Source organism: Salmo trutta, chromosome 4 (genome assembly GCF_901001165.1).
Source record: "Salmo trutta chromosome 4, fSalTru1.1, whole genome shotgun sequence".
Taxonomy (NCBI): Eukaryota; Metazoa; Chordata; class Actinopteri; order Salmoniformes; family Salmonidae; genus Salmo; species Salmo trutta.
The window spans coordinates 13,882,729-13,904,719 of record NC_042960.1 but is presented as its reverse complement, the minus strand read 5'-3'; the positions used below and the strand labels follow the sequence as shown (position 1 = coordinate 13,904,719).

General features: G+C 44.0%; 2 protein-coding genes across 4 annotated transcripts in view; both read left to right on the top strand.

Annotated features, from left to right (window-relative positions):
- Positions 1 to 21,991, top strand: part of LOC115191369 (zinc finger protein 23-like) — a 417,143-nt gene that overhangs the window by 208,444 nt on the left and 186,708 nt on the right. The window lies entirely within an intron of this gene.
- LOC115191176 (zinc finger protein 528-like) overlaps positions 1 to 21,991 on the top strand; it is a 77,316-nt gene that overhangs the window by 17,950 nt on the left and 37,375 nt on the right. Inside the window, exons 2-3 of one of the 3 annotated variants that reach the window (XM_029749128.1) lie at positions 2,590 to 2,601; positions 2,986 to 3,110. In XM_029749128.1, coding sequence (XP_029604988.1) covers positions 2,592 to 2,601; positions 2,986 to 3,110 — 135 coding nt within the window. In that variant the 5' untranslated portion in view covers positions 2,590 to 2,591. Of the gene's footprint in view, positions 1 to 1,941; positions 2,602 to 2,979; positions 3,111 to 21,991 lie in introns of those variants that run through there. The other 2 variants (XM_029749120.1, XM_029749116.1) reach the window with 2 other exon arrangements.

Below are 21,991 nucleotides of genomic sequence, written 5' to 3'. Positions count from 1 at the left end.
GAAGCTTTCCATAAATATTTGCCCATTGTAGAAGTGGTCATAAAGTTACTTTTGGACCTGAGTGCCAAAACATTCAGGAGATAGAGCTGCCCAGAGTTGACCCATTTTGCATACCCCACCATACCATCAGACATCCATGTCTTAATCACTGGAAAAGATAAACGGTTGAGTTTGATATAATTTAAAAGCTTACAAACAGGGTTGTCAAACTATTTAGTAATTTATTGAAAACATTTTTTATACAAATTATGAAAAAAAAATTCTCCTTTAACGTCAATTACCTAAAAACGCTTCAACTCTGTTTTTTCACCCAACTTTTAATATAAATCCAATGACATGGTGACATTTTTTGTTGATTTCACATTGAATTCAGTTTAGTTGACAAATCAACCAAATGTAAATCAAAACTATCAGATGTCAGTTGAACAGACATCTGTGCCCAGTGGGGGATGTCTCATGGTATGGTGGGGTATGCAAAATGGATCAACTTTAAGCACCTCTATCTCCTAAATGTTTTGGCAATCAGGTCCAAAAAGTCCCTTTCTGACCTCTACCATGTGTAAATATGTATAGAAAGTTTGCGTCAATTCAAAAAGTAATTGAAATCAAATGGAACGACCCTCCATTCTTTTCTACTCTATTCTTGCTAACACACGTGTCTTTCTAAACAAATCTGCACTCGGCTTGAAAGATACTGATCATAGGAGATTTTATGTGAATGTAATAAGCAGTACCTATTGAATTTACTGATAGCTTCTTTGTTGAGGAAAAATTGACTTACTATGACTGAGATATGTGGTTGTCCTACCTAGCTATCTTAATAAGATGAATGCACTAACTGTAAGTCTCTCTGGATAAGATTGTCTGCTAAATGACTCAAATGTACCTTATTTCAAAGAACATATCCATTTCATTTAACCACACCCTTTGAGCTACGATGCCAACCAATAAGATCCTTTCTCTTCAGTGTGAAGGGGCGCACCGTTTGGTGTGATGCAGACCCGGTGGAGAACGCAAGACTGAAGTGACCCTGTCGGTACTTTAGAGTTCTGACACGGAGTTATTACCTGATAAAGTAATGTTAGGAGATGTAAGTTATCCGGTGAGAGCTTTTGTTCTGAACCCCCTACAGTGGGACAAATGAGTGTGTGTCAATTGTTGGGGTGCCCATGTTGCTGGGGATCAGAAATGTTGTGTGCGAGTGAGACAGGTTGAGGTTGCCAGGTATAGAGCAGCGCAGAAAGTGTCATATGCTGAGGCAGTGAGGAAAGTAGAGGATGGAGAGCTAAGGGTGAAGGAGCCTGAGAGGATCCCTGTGAGTAGTAAGCCAGTACAGAATTAACCGAATAGTTTATGCTTTAGTAAGGTTAGTTTCTTGGTGTTTATTGCTATGGTCAATTATTGTACCACAAAGACGGAACGGAAATCCCCGAAGATTGATTTTGTAGTAGCAGCTGCAGGGACGTTTTTGGGTGTCCGAGATTTTAGTGCAGAAGAACTACAGGGAATTTTGAGATAAAGGGTTCCGTCAACCCAGGCCTGTGAACAAAATGTGCGATTCACACTCCGACCTGTGAAAGGCAGCATAAGGCAACAAAGTGCCCAGTCAGAAGGTGTTGTATGCTGAGGCAGTGAAGATGAGTCAAGGGTGAGGGATCCTAAGAGGCTCCCGTTGAGTAGTAAACTTTTGCCAGTACAGAGTGATAGGCCTATGAACAAAACGTACGTTGGCTTTTTAGCGTTCAATTCCATGGTTATCAACTGTACCGCAGGAATGGAATGTAAATTACAGAAAATAGGTGTTGTGGTGGCAGCTGCAGAGAAGTGCTTGGGATTATGAGAATTTACTACAGAAGAGTTACAGTGTTTTGAATGGTAGTGTTCTGTCCTCCCAGGCTGTCGGCCTAGCGTAGGATCAAATAGGGTCAACATAGTGGAATGGGGGGTGGGTTTTAATGAATGTTGGGTTAGTTGGCAGGGTTTTTCCTTTTACCTTTTCTCATTTATACTCTAGTCCAGTTGATGGCGGTAATGCAACGTTAATATTGGATGCCAACCGGAATTAAAAACTAAAGAAGATAGTCTGCCGGAAAACCACACGAAGAAAAAGTCGTAAACGGAAGTGAACAATAATTTCCAAGTTAGCGTTTTATTGTTGTATTTACACGTTTATTAACACCCTAGAACTCAACATATGACTAATTTAACTGCACAGCATCACATACTTACCAAAGTTAGTGTTTAATTTGCGTTGGAAACAGGACTTAAATTATAGGTTTTATATAAGTAACGCTAGCTAGCTGCTAACAATGGCTGACTGTATGGTTTTCCACACTCAAATAGCCTCCATTATGGAGGTGCTAGCAAATGCAGCCGTGGCAGACATCTGTAAACTCGTAGACGACGACTATGCAGTGTTTCGTTTGGAAATAACTCAAAGCCAGAAAGAAAACGGGGCACTGAGGAGGAAACTACAGCTACTGGAACTGAAGGTGGCACGGGAGCGCGCAGAGAGGACAATGATGCGAGAGCGCGTCGTCCCAGGGAGTACTACTACGAGTAGTGTCAAGATCCTGGACCGATACAGAGGAATGGCAAGAGGTACATTTAGCATAAAATGTATAGTTCAGTGCCTGTCGCCACGTTCCCCTCAGCACATGTGTTCAGATGTGTCTTGATCAGTTTTTTGGCTAGTATGCAATAATTCCCCTGATTTTTTTTTAGCTACCTTCCGATAGACACAATTTCATATTCTAACCATATTCTTAACTGCATTTCCTATTATTTACTCAATGAAAACAGTATGGTGCATGGAACATAATACATCAATCAATAAATAGTATATCATGAAGTTATGAGAAGTGTTACCTTACATCCTTGCCAATTGTAGACATTGTCAAAACTGTGAATAGTGTACAATATGGCGTTGAGCATTGACAGTAGCTAAAATAACCACCTCTTTCCCCCAATCACACTCAGGTGAAGGACATCTCACTGGAGGCCACAGGATCTCTGTGAAGCCAGCGGGACACAATACATGGAGAGATGACCAACCAATCATTGTTGATGAGGAGAGTGGAATCTCAACCCAGCACGTTATCTTGATAGAGGTTAGTGTAATAGTTACAGTTAATTTGTAAATCAAATGTGGCCCATTTATTTCAGAAAGGCTTCCCTCAGCTATTCACTTGCTTACATCCTCATTTATCTGCCATAGGGGAGCTTGTGAGACTTCCTTACAACATATTTATCAAATTCTACTTATGTACTGGTAATAACCTTGTTGCTTCTTATCAGTCTGCAGATGCAGAGGCTGCTGGGTCTGGGGTCAAGCTGGAGAGGTCTGAAGGAGAGGAGGACCCACGACACAGCAGAGACATCCAGGCTGAAGCGCCCCCTGTAGCCACGGATGATTCCACCACTGCCCCAGCGCAGCACAGGACCCGACGTAGCATCACGGAGGTCAGTGGAACGCCGAACACCGTACTCAAGTCAGAGACAGACACTGAGACTTTAACAGGGCTGGGGCAACTGGGCTGTCCTCCTGCTCCCCGCTCAGAGAATTTACTGTATGGTAACCCGAGCCCGGTTCTATCCCATCAGGACTCAGGTGATGCATTACAGACTGGCAATGATCCGTCCTGTTCATACGCTACAGAGACTGAGATGATACCTGGTGACACATCTGTGGACTTAGATACACAGACTAATCCAATGAGAGGTGACTGGAACCGGTACAGTAGTAGTGTATACTCTGAAGGGTGCCTAAATAAGAAACGGGAGGTTATAGTCTTAGATGACATGATTGTGAAAGTGGAGGAAGACACTCCTCTGACATGGAATGCAAACGAAACTCACTTAGAAGGACACTCGCAGGGCAACACCAGTCACTTCTTAGACTACAGGGAAAGCTTAGAGACAAATCCAAATGTTGCAACCCACTCCCCTTTACATGCGTTCAGGGATCACGACCCAGTGTCCACGTCAATGAGGCCTTCCGATTCACATGGCAGCGTCCTTTTCGATCAGGTATTGAACTCAAACGACAGGGCTAGAGCCCAGGCTCAGGGAGGGCGAGCCACATCAGGCAATAGTAAAGAGAAACGGTTCCTCTGCATGTTCTGTCACAAAGGCTTCAGCTGCCTCCAGAAGGTGGAGAGTCACCAGAGGGTCCACACAGGGGAGAAATCCTTCAGCTGTACCCAGTGTGAGAAGAGGTTCTCCCACCAGCACCACCTGAAGAGGCACCAGAGGGTCCACACAGGGGAGAAACCCTACAGCTGCCCCCAGTGTGAGAAGAGGTTCTCCCGCCAGGACCAGCTGAAGATGCACCTGAAGGTCCACACGGGAGAAAGGCCATTTGTCTGTACACACTGCGGGAAAAGGTTCTCAGAGAGGAGCTACCTTAAGACACACCAGCAGAAAAACCATTCCACTCTATAACATAGAAAATAACCATTCCACTCGATAGCTTCTGACGTTTAGATCAAACCCTGCATTAAAGACAAAGATTAATTTTCATTGCTGCCATCAGAAAAGATCCACAGATGCATTTGGAATAACAAGAGTAACAGATTTCAGTGTTGAATATTCCTCGGTAGAATATTGCATCCAGACATTGTGTTTGTGTTTGTGTGTATATATATACACTGCTCAAAAAAATAAAGGGAACACTTAAACAACACATCCTAGATTTGAATGAAAGATATAATCTTATTAAATACTTTTTTCTTTACATAGTTGAATGTGCTGACAACAAAATCACACAAAAATAATCAATGGAAATCCAATTTATCCACACATGGAGGTCTGGATTTGGAGTCACACTCAAAATTAAAGTGGAAAACCACACTACAGGCTGATTCAACTTTGATGTAATGTCCTTAAAACAAGTCAAAATGAGGCTCAGTAGTGTGTGTGGCCTCCACGTGCCTGTATGACCTCCCTACAACGCCTGGGCATGCTCCTGATGAGGTGGCGGATGGTTTCCTGAGGGATCTCCTCCCAGACCTGGACTAAAGCATCCGCCAACTCCTGGACAGTCTGTGGTGCAACGTGGCGTTGGTGGATGGAGCGAGACATGATGTCCCAGATGTGCTCAATTGGATTCAGGTCTGGGGAACGGGCGGGCCAGTCCATAGCATCAATGCCTTCCTCTTGCAGGAACTGCTGACACACTCCAGCCACATGAGGTCTAGCATTGTCTTGCATTAGGAGGAACCCAGGGCCAACCGCACCAGCATATGGTTTCACAAGGGTCTGAGGATCTCATCTCGGTACCTAATGGCAGTCAGGCTACCTCTGGCGAGCACATGGAGGGCTGTGCGGCCCCCCAAAGAAATGCCACCCCACACCATGACTGACCCACCACCAAACTGGTCATGCTGGAGGATGTTGCAGGCAGCAGAACGTTCTCCACGGCGTCTCCAGAATTTGTCACGTCTGTCACGTGCTCAGTGTGAACCTGCTTTCATCTGTGAAGAGCACAGGGCGCCAGTGGCGAATTTGCCAATCTTGGTGTTCTCTGGCAAATGCCAAACGTCCTGCACGGTGTTGGGCTGTAAGCACAACCCCCACCTGTGGACGTCGGGCCCTCATACCACCCTCATGGAGTCTGTTTCTGACCGTTTGAGCAGACATGCACATTTGTGGCCTGCTGGAGGTCATTTTGCAGGGCTCTGGCAGTGCTTCTCCTGCTCCTCCTTGCACAAAGGCGGAGGTAGCGGTCCTGCTGCTGGGTTGTTGCCCTCCTATGACCTCCTCCACGTCTCCTGATGTACTGGCCTGTCTCCTGGTAGCGCCTCCATGCTCTGGACACTACGCTGACAAACACAGCAAATCTTCTTGCCACAGCTCGCATTGATGTGCCATCCTGGATGACCTGCACTACCTGAGCCACTTGTGTGGGTTGTAGACTCCGTCTCATGCTACCACTAGAGTGAAAGCACCGCCAGTATTCAAAAGTGACCAAAATATCAGCCAGGAAGCATAGGAACTGAGAAGTGGTCTGTGGTCACCACCTGCTGAACCACTCCTTTATTGGGGGTGTCTTGCTTTTTGCCTATAATTTCCACCTGTTGTCTATTCCATTTGCTTCCTAAGTGGACAGTTTGATTTCACAGAAGTGTGATTGACTTGGAGTTACATTGTGTTGTTTAAGTGTTCCCTTTATTTTTTTGAGCAGTATATATATATATATATATATATATATATATATATATATATATATATATATATATATATATATATATATATATATATATTACATAGTGTGTTTGTACTGTGGAGGATATATAATGTTCATAAATGCCTATTTCATTACTTCCATTCAACTACTTAATTTTTTCACCAAAACACTTTGAGAAAATGAATGCAGTATCAAGTTCATGCAGATTTTTAGTTGTGATGTGTATGTGTGGTTTTCATATGGTGTATTTAAATCATGTTTATGTTTAATAAACATATAATGGGACTTTTCATGAAGACTTTTATTCACCCCCCTTTGATTTCTTCAAATTTTGTAATAAAGTATGATTAAAATGGATTGAATTGTCATTTTATTATTATTATTTGTTTTACCCCTTTTCGTGGTATCCAATTGGTAGTAGTTAGTCTTGTCTCATCGCTGCAACTCCCATAAGGACTCAGGAGAGACGAAGGTCGAGAGCCGTGTGTCCTCCGAAACACAACCCAATCAAGTGGGCATTCTTGACACAATGCCCACTTAACCCGAAAGCCAGCCGCACCAATATGTCAGAGGAAACACCATACACCTGGCAACCGTGTCAGCGTGCACTGCGCTCTGACCCGCCACAGGAGTCGCTAGTGCGCGATGGGACAAGGACATCCTTACATGCCGGCCAAACTCTCCCCTAACCCGGACGACGCTGGGCCAATTGTGCGCCGCCCCATGGGTCTCCCAGTTGCGGCCGGCTGCGACAGAGCCTGAACACAAACCCAGAATCTCTAGTGGCACAGCTAGCACTGCGATGCAGTGCCTTAGACCACTGCGCCACTCAGGAGGCCGAATTGTAATTTTTAGTCAATGATCTACATGACATACTCTGTCAAAGTGGAAGAATAATTCTAACATTTTTGAAAGATTAATGAAAAATAAAAAAACAAATATACCTTGATTAGATAAGTATTTACCCCCCCTGAGTCAGTGATTACAGCTGTGAGTCTTCTTGGGTAAGTCTGTAAGAGCTTTGCACACCTGGATTGTGCAATATTTGCCCATTATTCTTTTCTGAGTTCTTCAAGCTCTGTCAAGGAGTAGGGGATCATGGCTAGACCGCCATTTTCAAGTCTTACTGTACATTTCCAAGCAGATTTAATTCAAAACTGTAACATGGCCACTCAGGAACATTCCCTGTCTTCATGGTAAGCAACTCCAATGTAGATTTGGCCTTGTGTTGTAGATTATTGTCCTGCTGAAAGGTAAATTCCTCTCCCAGTGTCTGGTGACAAGCAGGTTTTCCCCAAAGATTTTTCCTGTGCCTAGCTCCATCCTGTTTCTTTTCATCCTGAAAAACTCCCCAGTTTTTGCCGATGTCCAGCATACCCATACCATGATGCAGTCACCACCATGCTTGAAAATAAGGAGGCGGTTCCTCAGTGATGTGTTGGATTTGCCCCAAACATAAGGCTTTGCGTTTAAGCAAAAAAATGTACTATTACAGTTGTGCCTTGTTGCATACAGGATGCATGTTTTGGAGAAAATGTATATTTGTATTCTTTTCACTCTGTCATTTAGGTCATTATTGTGGAGTCACTACAATGTTGTTGATCCATCCTCAGTTTTCTCCCATCACAGCCATTGAACTCCGTAGCTGTTTTAAAATCACCAGTGGCCTCATGGTGACATCCCGGAGCAGTTTCCTTCCTTTCCTGCTGCTCAGTGCAGAAGGACAACTGCATCTTTGATGTGTTTGAGTGGTTTAATACATCATCCACTGCATAACCCTTACAAAAAAAGATTGCAGTCAGAGTGCAGTATAACTGCAGTATGCTGCAAATACTGCATCCAAAATACATGTTTTTTTCCTGCAGTAATTTTGCAATACAACTGCTGTTAGAGTGCAGTATAACTTACTATAATTAACAATTATTCTTCAATTACTGTGTCCAAAATACCACAGTCAATTGCAGTTATTGCACCTTTACTGTAGTTTCAAAACGGCAAATATTTTTTTGTAAGGAAATTAACTTAAGCATGCTTAATTAAATAGATATTCAATGTCTGATTTGTTATTGTTACCCATCTACCAACCACTGCCCTTCTTTATGAGGCTTTTGAAAAGCTCCCTGGTCTTTGTAGTCGAATCTGTGCTTTACTTGACTGAGGGACCTTGCAGATGTTGTATGTATGGGGGACAGCGGAAGGTGTTGTCATTCAAAAATCATGTCAACCCCTGTTATTTCTCCAAGTGAGTCCATGTAACTGAGTATGTGATTTGTTAAAGGTCAACTGCCCCTCAGGCCATTTAAAACCAAACATTAATTCTAGTGTCAAAATTGACTACAAAGTGTGAAGTCAGTCTTGTCCAAAACAGAGTTTTGTAAGTGAGTTTGTCACAGCTTACTAGAGGGTTGGTATGGATTATTTACTTTTTCCAATGATGCCCAATTGCCCAGAGACAACACTCCCCCAGCTGTGGTCTGCCCCCAGCCATATGGACACTCGCACATTTTGCTACGAGTGAAAATGGGCTTCCATAAAGTTGTTCAACAGTCTTATTGTTCCTAGCTCCAACAGTGCAGTAGGATCTAACAACACACAAATCTAAAAGTAAAAGAATGGAATTAAGAAAATATATTAATATTAGGACGAGCAATGTCGGAGTGGCATTGACTAAAATACAGTAGAATAGGACACAGTATATTCATATGAGATGAGTAAAGCACTATGTAAACATTATTTAAACATTATTAAAGTGGCCAGTGATTCCATGTCTATGTATATAGGGCAGCAGCCTCTAAGGTGCAGGGTTGAGTAACTGGGTGGTAGCCGGCTAGTGATGGCTATTTAACAGTCTGATGGCCTTGAGATAGATGTTTTTCAGTCTCTCGGTCCAGCTTTGATGCACCTGTACTGAACTCGCCTTCTGGATGATAGCGGGGAGAACAGGCCGTGGCTCGGGTGATCGATGTCCTTGATGATCTTTTTGGCCTTCCTGTGACATCGGGTGCTGTAGGTGACCTGGAGGGCAGACAGTGTGCCTCCGGTGATGCGTTGGGCAGACCGCACCACCCTCTAGAGAGCCCTGCGGTTGTGGGCGGTGCAGTTGCCATACCAGGCGATGGTACAGCCCGACAGGATGTTCTCAATTGTGCATCTGTAAAAGTTTGAGGGTCTTAGGGGCCAAGCCGAATTTCTTCAAACTCCTGAGGTTGAATAGGCGCTGTTGCGCCTTCTTCACCACACTGCCTGTGGGGGTGGACCATTTCAGATAGTCAGTGATGTGTACGCCAAGGAACTTGAAGCTTTTCATCTTCTCCGCTGCGGTCCCGTCGATGTGGATAGGGGCGTGCTCCCTCTGCTGTTTCCTGAAGCCCACAATCAGCTCCTTTCTTTGGTGCAGTGCGATGGCGATTGCATCGTCTGTGGATCTATTGGGGCGGTAAGCAAATTGAAGTGGGTCTAGGGTGTCAGGTAAGGTAGAGGTGATATGATCCTTAACTAGCCTCTCAAAGCACTTCATAATGGCAGAAGTGAGTGCTATGGGGCGATAGTCATTTAGTTCATTTACTTTTACTTTCTTGGGTACAGGAACAATGGTGGACATCTCGAAGCAAGTGGGGATAGCAGACTGGGATAGGGAGAGATTGAATATGTCCGTAAACACTCAAGCCAGCTGGTCTGCGCACGCTCTGAGGACGCGGCTAGGGATGCCGTCTGGGCCGGCAGCCTTGCAAGGCTTAACAGGCTTAAATGTCTTACTCACTTCGGCCACTGAGAACAAGAGCCCACAGTCCTTGGGAGCGGGCCGTGTCGGTGGCACCGTGTTAACCTCAAAACGGGCGAAGGTGTTTAGCTTGACCGGGAGTAAGACGGTGTCCGCGACGTGGCTAGTTTTCCCTTTGTAATCTGTGATCGTCTGTAGATCCTGCCACATACGTCTCGTGTCTGAGCCGTTGAATTGCGACTCCACTTTGTCTCTGTACTGACATTTTGCCTGTTTGATTGCCTTACGGAGGGAATACCTACACCGTTTGTATTCAACTATATTCCCAGGCACCTTGCCATGGTTAAATGCGGTGGTTCGCGCTTTCAGTTTGCCGCAAATGCTGCAATATATCCACGGTTTCCGGTTTAGGTAGGTTTTAATAGTCACCGTGGGAACAACATCCCCAATTGATTCCTGATGAACTCAGTCACTGTGTCTGTGTATATGTCATTGTTATTCTCAGAGGCTAGTCGGAACATATCCCAGTCCGCATGATCAAAACAATCTTGAATCATGGATTCTGATTGGTCAGACCAGCATTGAATAGAACTTAGCACAGATCATTCCTGTTTGAGTTTCTGCCTATAGGAAGGGAGGAGCAAAATGGAGTCGTGATCTGATTTTCCGAAGGAGGGCAGGGGAGGACTTTGTAGGCATCTCGAAGTGTTTTTCCTAAGTCCTATCAATGTGTTGATAGAACTTCGGTAGTGTTTTCCTCAAATGTGCTTTGCTAAAATCCCCAGCTACAATAAATGCGGCCTCAGGATATGTGGTTTCCAGTTTGCATAAAGTCCAGTGTAGTTCCTTGAGGGCTGTCGTGGTATCGGCTTGAGGGGGAATATACACAGCTGTGACTATAACCGAAGATACTTCTCTTGGGAGGTAATACGGTCTGCATTTCATTGTGGGGTATTCTAGGTCAGGTGAACAAAAGGACTTGAGTTACTATATGTTATCACAATAAAAAATCATAAAACATACACCACTGCCTTTCTTCTTCCCGGAGAGTTCTTTATTCCTGTCTGTGCGATGAACTGAGAACCAAGCTGGCTGTATGGACGGGGCCAGTATATCCCAAGGACGTCATGATTCCGTGAAACAGAGTATGTTACAGTCCCTGATGTCTCTCTGGAAGGAGATCCTCGCCCTGAGCTCGTCTACTTTATTGTCCAGAGACTGAACATTAGCGAGTAATATACTCAGAAGTGGTGGATGGTGTGCACTAGAAGACCACTCCGAATACCACTTCTCCGCCGGCGCGTCTTGGAGCAGCCTCTGGGATAAGTTCAACTGCCCTGGGGGGTACGAACAAAGGATCCTTTTTCAGGAAAGTTGTATTCCTGGTCGTAATGCTGGTGATTTACGGCCGCTCTGATATCCAAAAGTTATTTCCGGCTGTATGTAATAACACAAAAAACGTTCTGGGCTAATAATGTAAGAAATAACAAACAAAAAATTATATTGCAAAGTTGCTTAGGAGCTAAAAGCAGAGCTGCCATGTCTGTCGGCACCGTCTGGATTTACATCCAACTAGCTTCTGCTTGGACTGTCAACTGTCAAACCTGAGACTGCTGTGTTGTTGGTAAGTACAGTGAGGGAAAAAGTATTTGATCACCTGCTGATTTTGTACGTTTGCCCACTGACAAAGAAATGATCAGTCTATAATTTGAATGGTAGGTTTTTTTGAACAGTGAGAGAGAATAACAACAAAAAAATCCAGAAAAACGCATGTCAAAAATGTTATAAATTGATTTTCAAAACATTACTTAGTACTTGGTGGCAAAACCCTTGTTGGCAATCACAGAGGTCAGACGTTTCTTGTAGTTGGTCACCAGGTTTGCACACATCTCAGGAGGGATTTTGTCCCACTCCTCTTTGCAGATCTTCTCCAAGTCATTAAGGTTTTGAGGCTGACGTTTGGCAACTCGAACCTTCAGCTCCCTCCACAGATTTTCTATGGGATTAAGGTATGGAGACTGGCTAGGCCACTCCAGGACCTTAATGTGCTTCTTCTTGAGCCACTCCTTTGTTGCCTTGGTCGTGTGTTTTGGGTCATTGTCATGCTGGAATACCCATCCACGACCCATTTTCAATGCCCTGGCTAAGGGAAGGATGTTCTCACCCAAGATTTGACGGTACATGGCCCCGTCCATCGTCCCTTTGATACGGTGAAGTTGTCCTGTCCCCTTAGCAGAAAAACACCCCCAAAGCATAATGTTTCCACATCCATGTTTGATGGTGGGGATGGTGTTCTTGGGGTCATAGGCAGCATTCCTCCTCCTCCAAACACGGCGAGTTGAATTGATGCCAAAGAGCTCCATTTTGGTCTCATCTGACCACAACACTTTCACCCAGTTGTCCTCTGAATCATTCAGATGTTCATTGGCAAACTTCAGACGGGCATGTATATGTGCTTTCTTGAGCAGGGGGACCTTGCGGGCGCTGCAGGATTTCAGTCCTTCACGGCGTAGTGTATTACCAATTGTTTTCTTGGTGACTATGGTCCCAGCTGCCTTGAGATTATTGACAAGATCCTCCCGTGTAGTTCTGGGCTGATTCCTCACCGTTCTCATGATCATTGCAACTCCACGAGGTGAGATCTTGCATGGAGCCCCAGGCCGAGGGAGATTGACAGTTCTTTTGTGTTTCTTCCATTTGCGGAATATCGCACCAACTGTTGTCACCTTTTCACCAAGCTGCTTAGCGATGGTCTTGTAGCCCATTCCAGCCTTGTGTAGGTCTACAATCTTGTCCCTGACATCCTTGGAGAGCTCTTTGGTCTTGGCCATGGTGGAGAGTTTGGAATCTGATTGATTGATTGCTTCTGTGGACAGGTGTCTTTTATACAGGTAACAAACTGAGATTAGGAGCACTCCCTTTAAGAGTGTGCTCCTAATCTCAGCTCGTTACCTGTATAAAAGACACCTGGGAGCCAGAAATCTTTCTGATTGAGAGGGGGTCAAATACTTATTTCCCTCATTAAAATGCAAATCAATTTATAACATTTTTGACATGCGTTTTTCTGGATTTTGTTGTTGTTATTCTGTCTCTCACTGTTCAAATAAACCTACCATTAAAATTATAGACTGATCATTTCTTTGTCAGTGGGCAAACGTACAAAATCAGCAGGGGATCAAATACTTTTTTCCCCTCACTGTAGCTATGTTTTCTTTATAGCTAGCTACATGTCATCATTTGTTAGGCTTTGCCTGCATGATACTTGGACACCATCAAGGAAGGTAAGACAACTGACATGCTTGGCAAGGTAGGCCCAGCACCACCAGACAAAATGTTGATAGGTACAGTATCTGTATCGGCTGTCAATGACAAATGATGAAAGACAAGTATAATATTTGCAAATTGTTATATTAGCACAACACTGCTTATACGGTTTAAGGATGGTTTATTAGTGAGGCTTGCGAGTCCCCACTTTAAATCTTTGACATACACTATATATACAAAAGTATGTTGACACCCCTTCAAATGAATGGATTCGGCTATTTCAGCCAAACCCGTTGCTGACAGGTGTATACAATCGAGCACACAGCCATGCAATATCCATAGATAAACATTGGCAGTAGAATGGCCTTACTGAAGAGCCCAGTGACCTTCAACGTGACACAGTCATAGGATGCCACCTTTCCATCAAGTCAGTTTGTCACATTTTTGCCCTGCTAGAGCTGCCCCAGGCAACTGTAGTTGCTGTTATTGTCAAGTGGAAACTTCTAGGAGCAACAACGGCTCTGCTGCGAAGTGATAGGCCACACAAGATCACATAACGGGAGCGCCGAGTGCTGAAGCGCAAAGCAGGTAAAAATCGTCTGTCCTCGGTTGCAAAACTCACTACCAAGTTCCAAACTTCCTTTGGAAGAAACGTCAGCACTAGAACTGTTAATCAAGAGCTTCATGAAATGGGTTACCATGGCCGAGGAGCCGCACACCAGCCTAACATCACCATACGCAACGCCAGTGTTGGCTTGAGTGGTGACAAGCTCGCTGCCATTGGACTCTGGAGCATTGGAAACGCGTTCTCTGGAGTGACGAATCACAATTCACCATCTGACAGTCCGACAGACGAATCTGGGTTTGGCGGATGCCAGGAGAATGCTACCTGCCCCAATGCATAGTGCTAACTGTAAAATTTGGCGGAGGAGGGAATATGGTCTGGGGATGATTTTAATGGTTTGGGCTAGGCCCCTTAGTTCCAGTGAAGGGAAATCTTAACGCTACAGCATACAATGACACTAGACGATTCTGTGCTTCCAACTTTGTGGAAACAGTTTGGGGAAGGCTCTTTCCTGTTTCAGCATGATAATGCCCCCATGCACAAAGCAAGGTCGATACAGAAATGTTTGTCGAGATCTGTGTGGAAGAACTTGACTAGCCTACAGAGCCCTGACCTCAACCCCAACGAACACCTTAGGGATGAATTGGAGGCCTAATTGCCCAACATCAGTGCCTGACTTCACTAATGTACTTGAGGTTGAATGGAAGCAATTCCCTGCAGCATTGTTTCAACAGCTAGTGGAAAGCCTTCCCAGAAAAGTGGAGGGTGTTATAGTTGCAACGGGGACCAACTCCATATTAATGCCCAAGGTTTTGGAATGAGATGGTCCACGAGCAGGTGTCCAAATACTTTTGGTCATGTAGTGTATTGAAATGTGTAATTCGCACTCTGACCTGAGAAAGGCAGCAATACAGCATTTAGTCTGCTGGAAACGCAAATGAAGAAGAGCGTAAACGGAAGTAAACAATGACCAAGAAGCACTTCCACGTCAGCGTTTTTATTGTTATTTAGACGTTTATTAACACGAGGGAACTCAAAATATGACTAATTTAACTGCACAGCATCACATACTTACCCAATGTTGTATTTAATTCGCGTTTAGATACAGGACTTGGTTGATAGACGTTAAAGGTAACGTTAGATTAAAAGTAACAATGGCTAACTGTATGGTGTTTCACACTCAAATAGCCTCCATCATAGAGGTGCTAGCGAATTCAGCCGTGGCAGATATCTGTAAACTCGTAGACGACGACTATGCAGTGTTTCGTTTGGAAATAACTCAAAGCCAGAAAGAAAACAGGGCATTGCGGAGAAAACTACAGCTAATGGAACTGAAGGTGGCACGGGAGCGCGCAGAGAGGACAATCCGAGAGCGCGCCCTCGCCAGTCGTCCCAGTAGTGTCAAGATCCTCGACCGATACAGAGGAATGGCAAGAGGTACAATTTGAAGAAGGCCGATGCTTCGGGGCCTGTCGCCCCGTTCTCCTTTGCGCGCGTGTTCAGATGTGTTTTCCAGAATTTGGTCTTGGACAGTTTTTGGATAGTATGCAATACTTCCCCATATTACTTACCTATCTTGCACAACTTTTTTATTTGAGCTTTGTTTGTTTTACTAGGCAGACCAATTAAGCACAAATTATTATTGCACAAAGACAAGATCGTATTCTAAGTAGATTATTGATTTACTGAATGTCCTATTATCATACTCAAAAAGAATGTGATGCATGGAACATAATCAATCAATACATAGTATATCAAGAAGTTATGAGAAGTGTTACTTTACATCCTTGCCAATTGTAGACAGTGTCAATAATGTACAATATACAATTGAGCATTGACAGTACATCATTTAACCACCCTTTTTCCCCAATCACTCTGTCAGGTGAAGGGCATCTCACTGGAGGCCACAGGAGCTTTGTGAAGCCAGCGGGACACAATACATGGAGAGATGACCAACCAATCACTGTTGATGGGGAGAGTGGAACCTCAACCCAGCATGTTATCATGATAGAGGTTAGTGTCATAGTATTACATCAAAATTACAGTACATCAAGTTTGGCCCGTTTATTTCAGAAAGGCTCCGCATAGCTATTAATTTGCGTACATGTACATCCTAATTTATCTGCCATAGGGGAGCTTGTTAAACCTCCTCTCCTCTATTAGCGTCTCATCAGCAACACTAAAAAGTACTTCAACATTTTTCTAAATAAAAGTCCCCTGCGTAAAGTGTCAACCTGTGTTTATTCATGATATGAAAAATAATTGTCTTAACATTAACAATGATTCATATTTATGCATATTTAAGTCATATTAAATGTGGATTTAAAACAGAATCTATATATGGTGGTATTTAATGGGGGACTGAGGTCTATATACCTACTTCATATACCTATATACCTACTCTATTGGTCCCAATGCAATACACTGTAGGCCTATAAATTACATATTGGCTAATAGAGAAATAAACTATTCTATGTGCAGAGGTAAAAGTCAGGTTGGGAGTACTCGGTATGGTCTGTAGAAACCACCTTCCAATGCCCCAAGTCCTTCTGCTCACCTGATCTAGAATTCCTTACAATCAAGTGCCGGCCATTTTACCTACCAAGAGAATTCTCGTCAGTTATAGTCACAGCTGTGTACATTCACCCTCAAGCAGACACCAAGACGGCCATCAAGGAACTTCACTGGACTATATGCAAACTGGAAACCATACATTCTGAGGCTGCATTTATTGTAGCTGGGGATATTATCAAAGCAAATTTGAGAACAAGTCTACCTAAATTCTTCCAGCATATTGATTGTGCTACACGCATGCTCAATACCCTCGACCACTGCTATTCTAGCTTCCGTGATGCATACAAAGCCCTCCCCCGCCGTCCCTTTGAGAAATCTGACCACGACGCCATCTTGCTCCTTCCGTCTTATAGGCAGAAACTCAAACAGGATGTACCAGTGACGAGATCCATTCAACGCTGGTCTGACCAATCGGAAGCAACGCTTCAAAATTGTTTTGATCATGCGTACTTAAATATGTTCCGTTCAGCCTCCGAGAACATCATCGACCTATACGCTGACTCGGTGAGTGTGTTTATAAAGAAGTGCATTGGAGATGTGGTACCCACTGTGACTATTAAAACCTACCCTAAACAGAAACTGTGGATTGATGGTGGCATTGCACAAAACTGAAAGCACAATCCACCGCATTTAACCATGGACTGGGAATATGTCTGAATATAAACAGTGTAGCTATTCCCTGCCCAAGGCAATCAAACAAGCGAAATGGCAGTACAAGGACAAGGTGGAATCGCAATTCTACGGCTTAGACACAAGACGTATGTGGAAGGGGCTACAGAAAATAACGGACTACAAAAGAAATCCAACCACGTCATGGACACCGACGTCACGCTTCCAGTCTGGAAGCGTGACGTCGGTGTCCGTGACGTGTATTATCCGCTTTGAGGATAATACAGTGCCACCGTCTCGGCCCGCTAACAAGGACTGCCCCCCCCCACCACCCCGACACGAGTAAAACATTTAAATGTTTACCCTCGAAAGGCTGCTGGCCCAGATGGCATACTTAGCTGCGTCCTCTTAGCATGTACAGACCAGCTGGCTGGTGTGTTTACGGACATATTCAATCGCTCACTATCCCAGTTTGTTGTCCTCACATGCTTCAAGATGGCTAACATTGTTCCAGTACCCAAGAAAGCAAAGATAACTGAACTAAATGACTGTCATCATGAAGTGCTTTGAGAGACTAGTGGCCGGTAAGGTGGAGGTGATATGATCCTTGACTAGTCTCTCAAAGCACTTCAATTTGCATACCGCCCCAACAGGTCCACAGACGACGCAATCGCCATCACACTGCCCTATCCCACCATCTGGACAAAAGGGATACCTACAGTGAGGGAAAAAAGTATTTGATCCCCTACTGATTTTGTACGTTTGCCCACTGACAAAGAAATTATCAGTCTATAATTTTAATGGTAGGTTTATTTGAACAGTGAGAGACAGAATAACAACAAAAAAATCCAGAAAAACGAATGTCAAAAATGTTATAAATTGATTTGCATTTTAATAAAGGCAATAAGTATTTGACCCCCTCTCAATCAGAAAGATTTCTGGCTCCCAGGTGTCTTTTATACAGGTAACGAGCTGAGATTAGGAGCACACTCTTAACTTCTATGGGCTACGTGGGACGCTAGCATCCCACCTGCGGGACACAGCCAGTGAAATATCAGGGCGGCAAATTCAAAACAACAAAATGCCATAATTCAACTTTCTCAAACATACAACTATTTTACACCATTTTAAAGATACACTTCTCCTTGATGTAACCACATTGTCCGATTTCAAAAAGGCTTTACAGCGAAAGCAAAACATTAGATTATGTTAGGAGAGTACATAGACAAAAATAATCACACAGCCATTTCCAAGCAAGGACATGCATCATAAAAACCCAAAACACAGCTAAATGAAGCACTAACCTTTGATGATCTTCATCAGATGACACTCCTAGGACATTATGTTACACAATACATGTATGTTTTGTTCGATAAAGTTCATATTTATATCCAAAAACAGCATTTTACATTGGCGCGTGATGTTCAGAAAATGTATTCCCACCAAAACTTCCGGTGAAAGTGCTCATCAATTTACAAAAATACTCATCATAAACGTTGACAAAATATATAACAATTATTTAAAGAATTATAGATAGACTACTCCTGGATGCAACCGCTGTGTCAGATTTGAAAATAGCTTTACGGAGAAAGCACATTTTTCAATATCACAGCAAGCTATACAGACACCTGCCAAGTTCGGGGTCACCTAAACTCAGAATTAGTATTATAAATATTCTCTTACCTTTGCTGATCTTCGTCAGAATGCACTCCCAGGACTGCTACTTCCACAAGAAATGTTGTTTTTGTTTGAAATAATCCATATTTATGTCCAAATACCTCCGTTTTGTTCGTGCGTTCAGAGCACTATCCAAAGGCATAACACGCGAGCGCGGTACCAGAGACGAAAGGTCAAAATGATCCATTACCGGACTTAGAAGCATGTCAAACGCTGTTTAAAATCAATCTTTATGGTATTTTTAATGTAAAATTCCAATAATATTCCAACCGGACAATAGCATATTCATTCAAGAAGAAAAAGAAGGAACAGAGCGCTCGCGGGACCACGCATATCCAATCCCTTTGTCCATTGGCAGGCCACTCAGTGACTGAGCTACTATACTCTGCCCAGTGACAGGAGAATGCTGAAAGAACTTTCTGAAGGCTGTTGACAGCCAATGGAAGCCTTAGGAAGTGCAACGTGACCCCACCGAAACTGTAGTTTCGATGAGAATTGTAGTTCTTTTGATTCTCTAGACTTTCCACTTCCTGGTTGGATTTTTCTCAGATTTTTGCCTGCCATATGAGTTCTGTTATACTCACAGACACCATTCACACAGTTTTAGAAACTTCAGTGTTTTCTATCCAAATCTACTAATAATATGCATATTCTAGTTTCTGGGCCAGAGTAGTAACCAGTTTAATTTGGGTACGTTTTTCATCCGGCTGTGAAAATACTGCCCCCTACACCTCAACAGGTTAAAGGGAGTGCTCCTAATCTCAGCTTGTTACCTGTATAAAAGACACCTGTCCACAGAAGCAATCAATCAATCAGATTCCAAACTCTCCACCATAGCCAAGATCAAAGAGCTCTCCAAGGATGTCAAGGACAAGATTGTGGACCTACACAAGGCTGGAATGAGCTACAAGACCATCGCTAAGCAGCTTGGTGAGAAGGTGACAACAGTTGGTGCGATTATTCACAAATGGAAGAAACACAAAAGAACTGTCAATCTCCCTCGGCCTGGGGCTCCATGCAAGATCTCACCTCGTGGAGTTGCAATGATCATGAGAACGGTGAGGAATCAGCCCAGAACTACACGGGAGGATCTTGTCAATGATCTCAAGGCAGCTGGGACCATAGTCACCAAGAAAACAATTGGTAACACACTATGCCATGAAGGACTGAAATCCTGCAGCGCCCGCAAGGTCCCCCTGCCCGTCTGAAGTTTGCCAATAAACATCTGAATGATTCAGAGGACAACTGTGTGAAAGTGTTGTGGTCAGATGAGACCAAAATGGAGCTCTTTGACATCAATTCAACTCGCCGTGTTTGGAGGAGGAGGAATGCTGCCTATGACCCCAAGAACACCATCCCCACCGTCAAACATGGAGGTGGAAACATTATGCTTTGGGGGTGTTTTTCTGCTAAGGGGACAGGACAACTTCACCGCATCAAAGGGACGATGGACGGGGCCATGTACCGTCAAATCTTGGGTGAGAACCTCCTTCCTTCAGCCAGGGCATTGAAAATGGGTCGTGGATGGGTATTCCAGCATGACAATGACCCAAAACACACAGCCAAGGCAACAAAGGAGTGGCTCAAGAAGAAGCACATTAAGGTCCTGGAGTGGCCTAGCCAATCTCCAGACCTTAATCCCATAGAACATCTGTGGAGGGAGCTGAAGGTTCGAGTTTCCAAACGTCAGCCTCGAAACCTTAATGACTTGGAGAAGATCTGCAAAGAGGAGTGGGACAAAATCCCTCCTGAGATGTGTGCAAACCTGGTGGACAACTACAAGAAACGTCTGACCTCTGATTGCCAACAAGGGTTTTGCCACCAAGTACTAAGTCATGTTTTGCAGAGGGGTGAAATACTTATTTCCTTCATTAAAATGCAAATCATTTTATAACATTTTTGACATGCGTTTTTCAGGATTTTTGTTGTTGTTATTCTGTCTCTCACTGTTCAAATAAACCTACCATTAAAATTATAGACTGATCATTTCTTTGTCAGTGGGTAAACATACAAAATCAGCAGGGGATCAAATACTTTTTTCCCTCACTGTATGTAAGAATGCTGTTCATTGACTACAGCTTAGCATTCAACACCATAGTACCCTCCAAGCTCATCATCAAGCTGGAGGCCCTGTGTCTCAACCCGCCCTGTGCAATTGGGTCCTGGACTTTCTGACGGGCCACCCCGAGGTGGTGAAGGTAGGAAACAACATCTCCACTTCGTTGACCCTCAACCCTGGGGACCCACAAGGTTGCGTGCTCAAACCCCTCCTGTACTCCCTGTTCACTCACGACTGCGTGGCCATGCACGCCTCCAACTCTATCATCAAGTTTGCAGACGACACAATAGTAGTGGGCTTGATTGCCAACAAAGAAGAGACAGCCTACACGGAGGAGGTGAGGGCACTTGGTGTGTGGTGTCAGGAAAACAACCTCTTACTCAAGGTCAACAAAACACAGGAGATGACCATGGACTTCAGGAAACAGCAGAGGGAGCACCCCCCTATCCACATCGAAGGGACAGCAGTGGAAAGGTGGAACGTTTTAAGTTCCTCGGCGTACACATCACAGACAAACTGAAATGGTCCACTCACACAGGCAGTGTGGTGAAGAAGGCGCAATAGCGCCTATTCAACCTCAGGAGGCTGAAGAAATTTGGCTTGTCACCCAAAACCCGGACAAACTTTTACAGATGCACAATCGAGAGCATCCTGTCGGGCTGTATCACAGCCTGGTACGGCAACTGCACCGCCCTCAACCGCAAGGCTCTCCAGAGGGTGGTGCGGTCTGCACAACGCATCACCAGGGGCGAACTACCTGCCCTCCATGACACCTACAGCACCCGATGTCACAGGAAGGCCAAAAAGGACAACAACTACCCGAGCCACTGCCTGTTCACACCATCCAGAAGGCGAGGTCAGTACAGGTGCATCAAAGCTGACATCCACAACTGACGGTCCATCAGCAGGCAATTAAGTATGCTAGGCAGCCTGTTTTAGTGTTCGTTTTTTTTTTTAAGTATGCTAAGCAGTGAGAGGGTTTTGTTCATGCAGGAACAGTCAATTATGCTTTTTTAGAGAATAGTGTAGGTTAAAAGGAAGAATAAACCAATATCACGATATGCCTCACTCAAATCAATATCAAATGGTATCGATATTACATAAAATTATCGATATTGGTGCCCACCACTACGATTTCCTCATCTGATAAACCTCTACTACAACTTTGTCTCTAAGTGGTAGTATTCATTCCCAATATCTTGGGTGTCTGAGATTTGATTGGGCTACACCACTGACACTCTTGGAGACCTCATTAACCTCAAGTGTGTACATTTAGCATATTAAGTTGGCAGCCTGAGGGTCTTCTCTGAGCAGTTGACATTCCCTCATTTAAAC